Source organism: Ips typographus, linkage group LG6 (genome assembly GCF_016097725.1).
Source record: "Ips typographus isolate SLU linkage group LG6, UJ_Ityp_2.0, whole genome shotgun sequence".
Classification (NCBI taxonomy): Eukaryota; Metazoa; Arthropoda; class Insecta; order Coleoptera; family Curculionidae; genus Ips; species Ips typographus.
In genome coordinates this window covers 4,989,777-5,003,149 of record NC_138427.1, presented here as the reverse complement: position 1 = coordinate 5,003,149, position 13,373 = coordinate 4,989,777, and the positions used below count along the sequence as shown (strand labels likewise).

Here is a 13,373-nt window from a genome sequence, read left to right as displayed (position 1 = left end):
ACTTTTCCTCCCATGGGAGGAAAATACTTTCAGCCTCTCTGGTGGCACTTTCACTCCCTCTCAAATTAGGGAGGAAAATTGTATTTTCTATAGAGGTCGTAGAAAAAAATTAATTAAATGACACGTATATTACTGAATTTAAAATTTTATTTGCATTTTTCTCCTCATTAATATACGATAATTGATATTCTTTTAAAGCTATATCTTTGATTCGTATACAGATCTCCAAAGGAGTAGGATTACTTCTTGGAACTAAAATACTTTCAACTTGTCTGAACTTTTCGTCAAAATCTCAGTTTTAATTGCAAGTGACACTAAAAATGTGTATAAAGTGTTGAATGTGAGAGAAATTACCTTAAAAACTGTGGGAGCCATAACAAATAAATATATACAAATTTCACACCTTTTTCGACACTTGCTAACTTACGGACAGCTTAAGTTAAGAGTGGTTTTGACTGTGATATTTTGCGCCTAATTTGTCACATTCAAATATTAACTTACGTGAGCAGTATATACTCTCATAGTATTCTTTAGATATACAGGGAGTTTATTAAGTACCTACTTGTACAAAGTTTAAGAAGTGATTATTTCACTAATGGAAAAAAGTATTATAAAAAATATGTCTAGAATATTCTGTAGAATCTAAAAATTAGATAAAAGCATGATGTTTCCTTTTAAACAACTGATAAATTTGATGTTTCATACTGTATTTATTGGATGTTCAATTGTTTTACTAACTAGATATACAGGGTGTTTATTAAGTACTTGTACAAAGTTTAAGAAGTTCGTATAGACATAGTTTCGCAAACGCATCATCATGAATGGTAACAGATACAAAAAAACGCGAAAGACAAAAAACCTTTCTACCTTAGAGAAAGGTAAGAGCTATAAGGAAAAAAATGAAACTTTGACACCCGGTATCTGTTTGTTTATACAAACTTTTCTATACTTAAAATTTAAAAAAAAACACTCTAAATAAATAATACATGTAAATCTCCAAACATTTTCTCTTTGCCATTTTTATTTCAAGTAATAAAACCTGTTCAGTTTTATTTGGTTACCCGTCTACAGACATGTTGGTGAGTGCATGAAAGGGATTCTTTAGGCACGCAAGAACATCAATTCATCATCATCAATTTATTAAACTTTTAGCTTCAAGTAATAATCTTTTTCTAGGGGACATATAGAAAAAAATATCATATTTCAGTGTTTTATTCTCAGTATTTTTTGGATGTCAAGAAGATAACATCTAAGGCTTTAAAGTGTTAAAGTCATTCTGAAGCTTTTCTATGAAATAACATAGTCAAATATAGTATTACCTTTTACATATTAAAACTATGATGACTATAGACCTAAGTTTCTAGTAGTAACAATTTTTGTTTCCATACGTATTTGGAATAAATTACTTAACATCCATTACCTACTTTAGGGAAGTAAAACTCTAGTGAAAAACTTTACTAATGCCAAGCACGTACCTACTTTCCTTTACATTTCCAATTCCAAACTCAAACCGACTTACCGAACTGACATTTTTGTTTAAAATTTACCGATTTGTATACCCATTGTGTGTGCCACAACTGCTTGCTTATCAAACAACTTATTCAAGTGCAAACAAAGTCGGTTTAATTCACAATTAAGTAATTTTTTTTATTGAGCAAGTTGGTCTTATTAATTGTTAACAATTTAGCAATCCTGAAAACAGTGATTCAGTTAATAGGCGTTTGTCAGTGTCTGGGTATCATCAAGCCAATTTATTCTATGTAGCTGTCTGGATGTGTTATTTTAGTTGGTCCTAGGTTAACCACAAAATATGAGAGTAGTAGATTTTGTTAAAAATAGTTTTTGGAAATTTTAGGAGTAGGGAGTAGTATTTCAAAAATCCTTCTCTATAATAAAAAACTTACGAATATTTTTACATTACTAACATGACATGTTTCTATTATGTTTATACCAAACGACATTGTATGCAAAATATCGGTTTTTATTCAAAAGAGGCAGTAAGTAACCATAAAATTCTTATACAATAAACATAAACATCAATAAGACATTCTTGCTGTTAAAAATGTAGTTCACACCCTTCACAATTTTAACGAACAAGTTTTCAAGTGACATTACATCTACAAATGCGCAAATAAGTGTTCTTGCTTTGCATATTGGTACAGATATGCATATAAGCCCAACATACACACCTATACACTACCAAAAGATCAATATTTGCATAGACATTGAAAAATACAAATAAGTAAGTGATATACTTTTGATTTGCATAAAGCACAGACTGTTAAAAATGGTGTAGGAAGAAATATACAAAAAACACTTTCCTGGTAGTATACCTAACCTGCACTTAAATTAACATTAAGTAATACAGTCTTATTAATAATAAATTTAGTAGATTTAACACATAACTTACGAGGCATAACAGAAAAAGCGATTATCTAATTAAAACAATTACGTGCAAATAATTATCGGTTTCGTGGAACGTGATATCGATTATAAGTTAATGCCAAACGACAAATATGACAAATCACCCCATTAAATAGATAACTAATGAGGTTTCGCTATTCAATTGCTCGAGGGGACTACCGTATAATAAACAAATTGCAGATAATTATGCAGTTTATCAATATTATTGGCCCCACAAGCAGGCCTGCTATACTTATATGCTTGCACTATTATTTATGTTTGATAAATTTTGCCAATTTCATTTTTGGTTTATTTTCATAGTTCAACAATTGTTTGTTCTTATTCATTGATTGCCTTAATGTTGTGGTTTGTTTTTACCTGCAAGGTTAATACAATAATAATTAAGTGCTATACATAGAGTAATTATTATTTTAGTGAAGGTTGTTAGTACAATATTATTATTATTATACAGGAAATAATAAAGGGGTACTCTATAGGGAAAAAGGAAGAATATTAGTACTTTTCCAAATATGTCAAACATTAATAATGCATATAAAATAATAATACCAAAATTGTGAACTTTATGACAAAACATCTGCTAGATTGTATTTGATTTTGATTGCAAAACTTGAAAATGTGTTCACCTTTCAACGTTACCTTCACCAGAAATACGTATACGTAACCAAATTTTTTTACAGCAAATTTTTAAATGATTTTAGGGGAAAAACTGAGATATTATACTGCTTTAAAAATGAAAGGACCTAATACTTAGAATATTTAAAAAATTTGACGCTTTGTTGCTAAAAAACCAGCCACAAGTTGTGATATTTCCTGCTAAATTTATTATTTCTAACCAATATTTCCAATATTTATTTATTACTGTATTTTGTATTGATGTATCTATAAGATAAAGTGTTTAATATTTCAGTCAAAACTAGGATTATATCTTATCTATCTTCATTTCATTTATTACAAAATTGTCAAGAACGCTTTGGGATGGGACAAGTAGGCACCTCTACTATCAAAATACACAGATCTCTTTGGATATCTTCTGCAGTCTCTATACTAGTTTATAATAGAACAATTTTTACTTTCTAACAGCAGTACAAAACATATTTAATAGTATTTTATCTTTCTAATGTGCAACATTCATATGCAAAACCATCTTTCCTGTTAATAAACATAATTTAAAGTTAAATGTAAAACGCTTGTTAAACGCCTATACAAACAACATTAAGAAACTCAAACATTACTGCATTAAAACTCGATAAAACACTACATGAACCTCATAATACGCTTTCATAATAAAGTGAGTTTTCCCTCGGAGGTAAAAGGAAAGCAAAGGTAAAAGAAACGTCTGCCTGATGGCGTATAAACAACATAACCGAAAGTTATTCGGGAACCTTATCGTAAGTAGAAACGTTTGTGCCTCATTCTACAAGCTATTTTCGTTCTGCAACGGTTGCTTATTGGTCGTAAAACTCCCATCGTATTGATTGTTAATGGGCCCTTATAAAACCTGCAATCTCCACCAGGGAAAATGCGCTTCTCCTTGTTGCTTCGCACGGTTGTGAGAGAGACAGAATGATAATCTTGCAGCACGTTGACGATGCATCGATTCCGGTTGATGGCGAAATCTGTGCGGAAACGGCACTGTTGGTACGAGCAGATGTTGTTAGGTGGCGCCAGCGTCTGTAGAAGTAGATTTTTGTGGCTGGTATAGGTTTAGGACCGTTTGCATGGACACTGAAATTATAGTTGCATTATTATAAAAGTCGTATATTGACACGGTTTACTGTAATTTTTTTTATTATTACCTTTATTTTTAGTTGTTTTCAATAGTTGCTTGACTATTCTTTGGTGGTCTCAAGTCTCAAGTCACGTGACAGCAGATACTGCCTTTCTGAAACATACATCAACATAGATAATTAAATTAGTTGTAGATTTGATATGAAAATTGATTTCAACACAAACTGGTTGTCTTTGGGGAAAATAGTGTCTATGAAAACTAATTTTGATATAAACATTCCAAGAGCAAAACAAAAATTAATTAAAATATGGATATAACGAGCCTAGTATAATGATGGAAACTGAAAAGGCACATGGTACAACATACATATTGCATATAAACACCGCACCCTGTATGTAGTTGAACTGAAAACAAGGCTACTTATTAATATTCTGCTGAGGTAATTGATTTTTATGAGATTAAATGTCCGAATAATGGTGATTTCGTCTTGATTTTTTTAAGTCTCTTTTAGGCAATAATTAATGAATGCTGTGACAATTTCTGAAAGCTTACATACAATTGGAAAACTGTACAAATTTAGTATTAAGTATATTTGTACAGTATGCTTTGGAGTATCAAAGTAACAAAATTAAACCTATTTAGTTAGTTTTAGAGGTTTTGAGGAGGTAGTTCAACCATCTTAGTAGTTTTAAGCTGGAATTAATTAGATATCAACAGTCGCATAGGTAAGCAACCACAATTTATCAGGGTAAAAAAGATACATTACAGTAGAAAAGCTAAAATTTATGGTTTTTAGTGTACAGATTAAAGGTTTATGCAGAAAAGCTATTGAAAATGCTTCCCGATTAAATTTTATCAACAAATTGGTTGAGGCACAACATTGGTTGACAAAAAGGTTCTTGAATTGCCAGAAACAGCTTTCAGACATACAGAAAGTTATATATTTTTGGCCCTTGTTTACAATTCTATCAATAGAGGGCGCGAATAACCTAACCCATATTTGTCCGCTTTTGGGCACATTATAAGACCAGGGAAAAGAGTAGTAGTACTAATATTAGATATTGTAAAAAAGTGGTAAAAAAAAGCCAATTCATTTTTTGTTAAAAAAATATTTTAAGAAATTTCTCAGTAGAGATACCTACATAACAATCTTTCTTTGTATTTATAAATAGTATTGATTTATTATCTGTATAAAACTAGACAGAAATTAACTTATTAGTCAGTTAATTTAAGTTTATAATACACAAATATGCAACTTTTCCAATTTATTTCTTTTTGATGCACAGTTTAGAAAACAGCTTTTGCAAATGTTAGATATTAGAAGCATTGTTCAGTGAAATTAAGATTGGATTATTTTTGACAATGTTAACAGTCAAAATTCCATCAAAAGTACGTAAAGTAAAATATAGTATAAGTACTTGCCGTATTAATTTTGTGTCTCTTATTAAAATATCATCTAATGTAGTGTTAAGTCGAAGCAGCTGTTTGTTTTCACAAGGTGGAACATCAATACGTTTCACCCAAAACAACTATTTTTATTCAAAACCTTTTGAAAAACAGTCCATAAATTGCTGATGGTGTCAGTCCATTCGAAATGTTTTCTAACCATCATTCTATACTTACTCAACCATCAGCTAAGTGCTTTTTTACAAAAAAAACATGACAGATAAAATAAGCATGAGATAAGCGAAAAGGTCTGGCTTGCGTATCCAATAGTCGATAAAGCCATCTGTCAAACGCTGATTGTTGGAATTTCTCAGATAAGCCGGAATAAATATGATAATTTGTTATGCCTGAACCAGGATGTCTGCTATATACACAGTCGAATAATTGTGATAGTGAATATTATTAAATATTTAAATAAATCTGACTGGTTTTACCGTTTCAGTGACAATAAATTAACTATTTATCCCTAGTTGACCTAACTCTAACCTGAAAATCATAAAAGCAAATCGCTTCAGTCGTAAATTCTCAGCTATCCAAAACGACCATGTAAAATCAAGGGTTCTACCATAAAATTAACAGATTGTTTAGCTAATAATGACTTATATAAAGTCGTAAAGTCACTTGACTAACCTACCGGCGTTTAAGTGTTTCATTATGGTTGTTGGCATAATAAGATCGTAAAAGTACTATAAAATTCGGGCGAGCAAAAGTGGTCTTTACGGCCTCGTGCCGTAAAGAATTTTATCTCGGGAACGGGCACTTTTTGTATGCATCGCGAGGAGGTAAAGATATAGTTGTAAAAGGAACGTTTTATTAGTGTTTGAGTGATCGTAAATGTCACCAATACTAGCTGCTGGAACTTATGGCTTTCGCACACCGTAAACTCTAACAAAATGAGACGGGCGCGTGCCAAACGCCATAAAAATTTTATGAACGTATTACATAAACCGCAACGATTTGTTTATGTTATAAAGATGATATTAAAAATTTTACGACTCTTTTACTGTCTATTTTGTAAACGGTCACGCCGATTATGATAATATTTATATCGCCTTTTAATAACCTCACTTTGGATTTATTGTAATCACATTTTTTACGCTTTCGTCATTTTAACGATTCCCACCGATCGTATTTTTGCTTTTGTATTGTTTTCCATTACCGAATTTTCTATTATTAACCACTGTTTATATTTGCGTTCATTAGTGGCAGTTGTTTAGGATATCTGGTTAATATCTGTTTTTTTGCTCTGGTGCAGATTTTCGAAGCTATTAATGGTCAAAAACTGTTTTTGAAATAAGTGTGTATGAAAAGAGAACTTGTTACAGATGTGATATTAAGATGTCCTCTTAGCAATTTGCATTACCTTACATGTTTCAAAAATAATTTTCTTTTAAAGTTATGGGCTCTGATTTTAGGAGAAATAGACTTTTAAAACCTCTTTCGCTGATTATCAAAAATTTGGTCAAAGAAGAGTGCCAACTAAACTGGTGTTTTTTGTTTTTAATAACCTGTTTATCCAAGGAACCAATTTAATCAGTTTTTGAGCTATATTTTTTTTCGGATATGACAATAACTTCTCTGAGATAATCAATTCAATTCTTATTACTATTTTTGCCTCAATTAATCAACTCGATATAATTCAACTGTTTTATCACGTTTTGATTTTTTGAAATCGTATTTGTGTCATATTTTTTTTTAATTGTTTTGTAGGGTATATGGCACATTAATATCACAGGTCAACATTTTTTTAGCATACAGATTATGTGCTTATAATGGAGGAGAGGGAGGCAGAGGGTAGATAAAGTTTCTTTAATAGAGCAGGTTTTTGATTTTTCCATATAAAAGTTATTATGAGTGGTTTTGAGTGTTACTGGTTTAAACTAATAAATAAATAAATGTAGTAGACTTTAAATTTGTAAGAAATGACTAGAAATTTACGTACTTACTGGTTTCATTAGTTAAAATAACAGTTTCAACTAATATACGAAGTATTCAAACTGTTCGTATAGTAACTTTACTAAATATAAGGCAAATTTTTCAGATAATTAATTTTCCCTCAGAAAAAATTCAAAATCATGAACTAAAACAAAAGTATTGTTTTGAGTAGTAATTTAGAAAATGTCCATTTTATCACATATTTTACTTTATAAAACAAAAATAAATTAAACAGTTTGAAACACAACACAGCCGAAGGCAAAAGCAAAATGGGTTAGATAATATAACTAAGCAAGAAATAAACTAATAAAATTTGATATGTTTAATGATCCTAAGATAGTATTTACTTAGTTATTTTATAATTTATCAAAATTAAGTTTTATGTGGATAGTTCTTGGTTTTACGTCAATGTATGGTACCTCTTTAAAGGTTACAAAATTATTTTTATTTGACATTTCGACATTACAATGTCTTCATCAGATATAGCCTAGAACGTAAATCAGTCAACTAGCAGAACAAAGCATAAATCGATCGTTAAAACTGCGAAAAACATCGTCATCCTTGATTTAACTTTCGCAATACAGTGGCATTGATGGTGAAATTACATATACGATAACACAAAAACACAAAATCAGCACAATGTTCACAAACACATTATTGTCAAACAATTTTTAGCACGCCATGTATAATTCCGGAATACGTGTTGAGAGAACTGAAAATTAATTTCAAATTTTAAGTTTATAATATGGTGGTACCATATCATTTATATGGTTTCAAGTTTTATTTGTTTGCTCCTAATTTTGGTTTAATGATATGCCCCAATATGGTGACTTTAGACACTAAGATCATGTTTGCAGATGACATGTCTATTGTACTTTCTGTCACTTCTAACAGAAAGTGTCTTTGCGATTATGGAAACATGTGAAACGTGATGCCACACTAAAAACCTCATACTCAATGACTCATTCAACATATATGTACTTTAGAATCTCAGGGTGCGTATTCTTGAAACGAGGGAAGGGAGTTATCAAGAGAAAAACCTGTAGAATGTGACAGCTTCTGTCTCATTCTATCAACACTTCCCCTGAGATTTCCGTACTCTGCTTTCAAGAATTAGGCCCCAGGAGCTGGAGCATCAATTCGTAGTAACTCTTTGAAGATTTCTGATCGAGTTAAGTTTCTGGGAACAGTTCTAGACGACTTTTTTGATTGAGAAGCTACTCATAGACTCTGTGGGTAATAACGGCTACTTTGCAATAGGCCGAATCAAAAATGAATTAAATGACTCTGATATGTTGAATCTTTATTATTCTTTAATTTATTGTCATATTAACTACAACATAATGTTTTTGACAGTAATAGCACTCCACGCTAGAGGAGTTTTGTTTAGTTAGAAGAGACTGATCAGTATGATATGTCAACTGCGTTACAGGGACAGTTGTAGAGCAATAATTAAGCATATAAAAAATTACTTAGACTGCAGACCAATTCCCTTTTTGACTCATACATTAAAATATGAATAATACCCATCAACATAAGAGTAAAATTGCCTAATAAGCTGCCATTAAATGTACGTTTTTTGCATTTTTGCGAGAAATTTAGTGCGAGAGTATTTTGCGGATTGTGATTTACCGGATTCAGCAATGAATTATTAAGTAGTGAGATATTGCTTGTATGATTCTTTCCTGGATGTCATGATGGGAGGTTTCCTGTGAGAGTTTTACACTTAATAATGTTTTTGTTTCCTTGCAAAATAAAATTACTATTATTTTTATATGTTGTGCCAATATCAGAAATGGCTGTCTGATCTTTTATTTGAACTGTCTTAAACATGTTTCTTTACTAAAAGAACTCATGATTAGTAGATTAACACTTTATAAATTTTTAAGCGAAGAAGCACAAACACAACATTTTAGTAGAAACAATTTTCCGGTAGCGGTAAGGTGTCGTTTAATAAAAATCAAGTCGAAGAAAAACTCGAAAACGAGCCGAAGTTCATGCGAAACGGCCTCAAGAATTAATTCCGAAGCGAATTTTATCCTTTACGAGCGGGCAATATTCCTTGATGTGGCCCATTCGAGCGCTCATAGTAGTATGCTTTACTTAGTCCGTCCTTGTTCCAATAGAGGACGCCACTGGCCCGGCAACGTGTCAGAGTGAGACGAACGGTTACGAACCAAGTGGGGCTGACATGGACGATGCTATCCTTGCGCAACATTCAATGTGGGCGCCGACATCGTGACGAATGTGGACGCCATTGGTCCTTTTATGATCCCTTCCATTGTATTTGCCTCTTTATTATTTGCAATTCTGTTTCTATGTTCTTATCGCTCTTTCTCGCTCACTTGGATGCTGAAGTGATGTTGTTTATTTATTTTATTTTTGTTAAATGTAGGTGCGTAATTGTGCGTAGGTTGTGTCTTTTGTTTAAATTTGGTTGTGATGAAGATATTTGAAGTGTCAGTGAAGAAAGGGATAATTGGCGTGAAGAAGGGTTGGAAGTGGTGGTGGAAAGGGTCGAGGTGGTTGAAAGAAGCGATAATGATGGTTTTTGAAATGGGTTTGTGAAAAAAACAGGTAGCGTTTTAGCGGCAGGTAATAATAATAGGCTATTAAAGCGGCCGCGTGCTGCCGGTTCAAGTGGTGGGGAGAGGGGAGAGTGAGAAAGCGCGATGGAAAGCGTAAGCGCGAATGGGCTGGGAATGTGTGGGCCGGAGTCTGCTCGGAGTGCTCCAGTGCACAGTCACAGTGGGTTTTGATCCATCCGCGATCCAAGTAGTAAACGTTAGCATTGCCGATCTAACAATCGCGCGGTGTACTCGTGCTCCGATCATTTATCGCCCACAATTAATATAATCACGTCGTAACCGTAACAATTAAATTTAACATCTCGAATTTGTTTAATCGGACTGTTCATAATCATCGATGATATGGCATCTGCACCTCTCAGTGATAGTGCCTGATCAGCTGGACAGTGTTTTGTTATTATTTTTGTTGTGTAAACTTTTGTGATTTTTTTTTGTTTTTGTGTTTGGACGCATCCCTCTTTCCGAGGGATCATAAATAATCAGTCAAAATTAACGCCGCAATTATGAACTCATACTTCGAACAGAGTGGCTTCTACGGAAGCCACGTTCATCAAGGCACCGGGTCTGTTACGGGAGGACATCACCATGACCCGGCTGCAGCCGCTGCAGCCTACAGATCATTCCCTTTAGGTTTAGGAATGTCACCTTATGCCTCCAGTCAACATCATCACAGTACACATTCCCTGCACCAGGCCAGACCACCTCAAGACTCACCTTATGATGCCTCCGTGGCCGCCACATGCAAGCTCTACTCCTCAGATGGCCAACAAAATAGTTACAGCAATTCAGTGACGAAATCGGATTGTTCGAAAGGCAATGCCGATCAGAATGGCTATGCTGCAGTGGTGGCTGCTTCTGAGGCTGTCAAAAATGCTTGGCAGAATGCTACATCAGCCAGCGGAGCTAATTTGGCTAACAGCTTATCAGGACCAGTCCGTCCTTCAGCTTGCACACCAGATTCTAGAGTCGGTTACGGGTCGTCTGCTCTAATCGGAGGAGATCCTTCAACAAGTCCTGGTGCAGCATCCGGAACGAGAACGTCCAACTCATTGTCGTGGAATAACACTTGTTCGCTGAACACATCTTCTTCACAGCCTGTCGGCACGCCGATTCATCAACAGACCAATCACACCTTCTATCCTTGGATGGCTATAGCAGGTTAGTCAAAGTGCCAAAATAAATTTAAAAAATCCTCAATCCGCATAATAAAATAACAAAAAAAAAAAGTCAAGTGCACAAACAATCAGGGTTGAACGAACGAATCCGTCTCTGTCGCACTGCATCTCTCTCTAACCCGTTGCATTTTCGTATATGGCCGGGTCCTTTTAGTCGATCAGCTGTTGGGATAGCCTATTTCGTGTTTCTATAGACCCGGGCCATCTCTGAATTGTGAGCGATTATGTAGGCCAGATAGAGTCTAATTGATTGCGGGTTAAAGGCCGAATGAGTCTGTTTATTGGCTTTTGATAGGATTGTGTGATCGGATTTTATTAGTTTCAAGTTATGTACCTCCTTCATATAAGAGTAATAAAGTTGCAGAAAACCAAAAAAGGTGCTTCATTAACTTTCATGTGATTTTTATGGCCTACGATAGATAGAAAGTAATAATAAAACTAATAGACAAAAATAAAGAACACACAATGATATTTTAATAAATTACACATTATGACCAGTTTAGGCCCAGTTGAATTTTTCATTAAACCCTAAATTACAAGCAAAAATAACTGGCAATTATTCTTCGATATCTGTTGTTGTTGGACAAATTAATTATTAACGATAACCTTTTTGTTCCGTTTAAATTAAGACTTTCTTTCATTTGATAACAAAGTCATAAAGACGGAAAATTTGATGATTAATGACAGAATTTGCTTTATATCAAGAAGAATGAAATAGAGTAGTCTAAAGTAATACAAGTTTCTTATAAGAAAATATCCGAGAAAATATCCAACAAAAGTGAAGAATTTCTTTTAGTCTGATTATTCAGAATTCAGTTTAAAAATTCAATAATAATTACTTTTGCAAAAAGTCTCACAAAAACGTCATAATTTGTTTCATAAGTAATTTGTTCATGTGTTATTTTTTTCCTTATCTGTCTTTTATCTCTTTCACAATATTGTCAGAAAAAAATGTTTATTAGTTAGTTTCGTACTCTTTATTTTTATTTAAGACCAATAATATAAAGCTTTTTGAAACATCGAAATATTATGTTCATTGTTGTATCAGCAAAAAACAAAATAGGTATTGTTTACCAAGTTTTCTATTTCACATCTAATTATATCTTAAATACAGAGTAATTTAGAACATTTAGTTTAAGATTATGTTAAAAAATAGTACAAAAAAGTTTATTAATCATATTTCCAGAAGTATTATCTTTCTGAGTTACAGGGTGTTACAAAAAAAGGAGGACTTATATGCGTTATTATGGAATACTGAATATTAGAGAAAATAAAAGCAAAAATATACCAACTTTGGATTAGTTACAGTCATTACAGTATTTAAAAAGCATATTAAATGATCCTCAAAATGGTCAAATTTATAAACTAAAATGCATGAGACAGAAAAGTTTCAAAATTGCACAAGGAATCCTCAGTGGCCCACTACAAACAGTTTGAACTAGTAAAATTAGTATGAATGGAGATTTCACACCCTGTACAATTTAATAATTAACAAATTAAAGCACTGAAAATTTGAATCCTTATTTCCCTCTCCTCCTGCCTATCATAGTACCTATACAAGAAGTGCAAGACACAGGCTTTTACACTAACTGCTCGGTAAAAAAAGTAATAAATTTAAAAATATTAATAATACATTACTGTCAAACGGATCTACAGGATGCTCAAGTAAATGTCAAAATGTCGGCCATTTTTTGAAACTAAGGTCATGTTTTAAAGGGCTTATAATGGAAAATATAATTAAACATTAAGTTCCTACAAAAAAATTGCGTAAAACCTCATTGTGAAAGAATATAATTATTTTAATCAGTATAAAAACCAAAAACATAATAACCATGCAAAATTTTGTATTATACAATAGACAAGCTATAGATGGGATGGGCTATTATTCTCTTTAATAACACTCATTGTAATCTCGTGTCATGGTAGTTTTTCACCAAACCCAAAGTTTAGCACTCATAAATCATTACTCACTACCTGAATCCCATGACACTTGATGGGTGTTAAAAATGGTCGACCGCCATCTGTGAGAGGGTTTGCAAACCTTTGTAGTCTCTTTTAGTTGCTTATTTCTGGTAT

At 32.8% G+C, this 13,373-nt stretch overlaps 1 protein-coding gene across 4 annotated transcripts in view; it reads left to right on the top strand.

The window, feature by feature from the left end:
• Window positions 1-9,905: 9,905 nt before the first annotated feature.
• LOC145731248 (homeotic protein ultrabithorax-like) overlaps window positions 9,906-13,373 on the top strand; it is a 166,879-nt gene continuing 163,411 nt past the window's right edge. For 2 of the 4 annotated variants that reach the window (XR_014178772.1, XM_081982930.1), the window contains exon 1: window positions 9,910-11,280. Coding sequence is in view for 1 of the 4 variants with exons in the window: in XM_081982930.1 (XP_081839056.1) it covers window positions 10,626-11,280 (655 nt within the window). In the remaining 3 variants the exon portion in view is untranslated. Of the gene's footprint in view, window positions 11,281-13,373 lie in introns of all 4 variants that reach the window. The other 2 variants (XR_014178773.1, XR_014178774.1) reach the window with 2 other exon arrangements.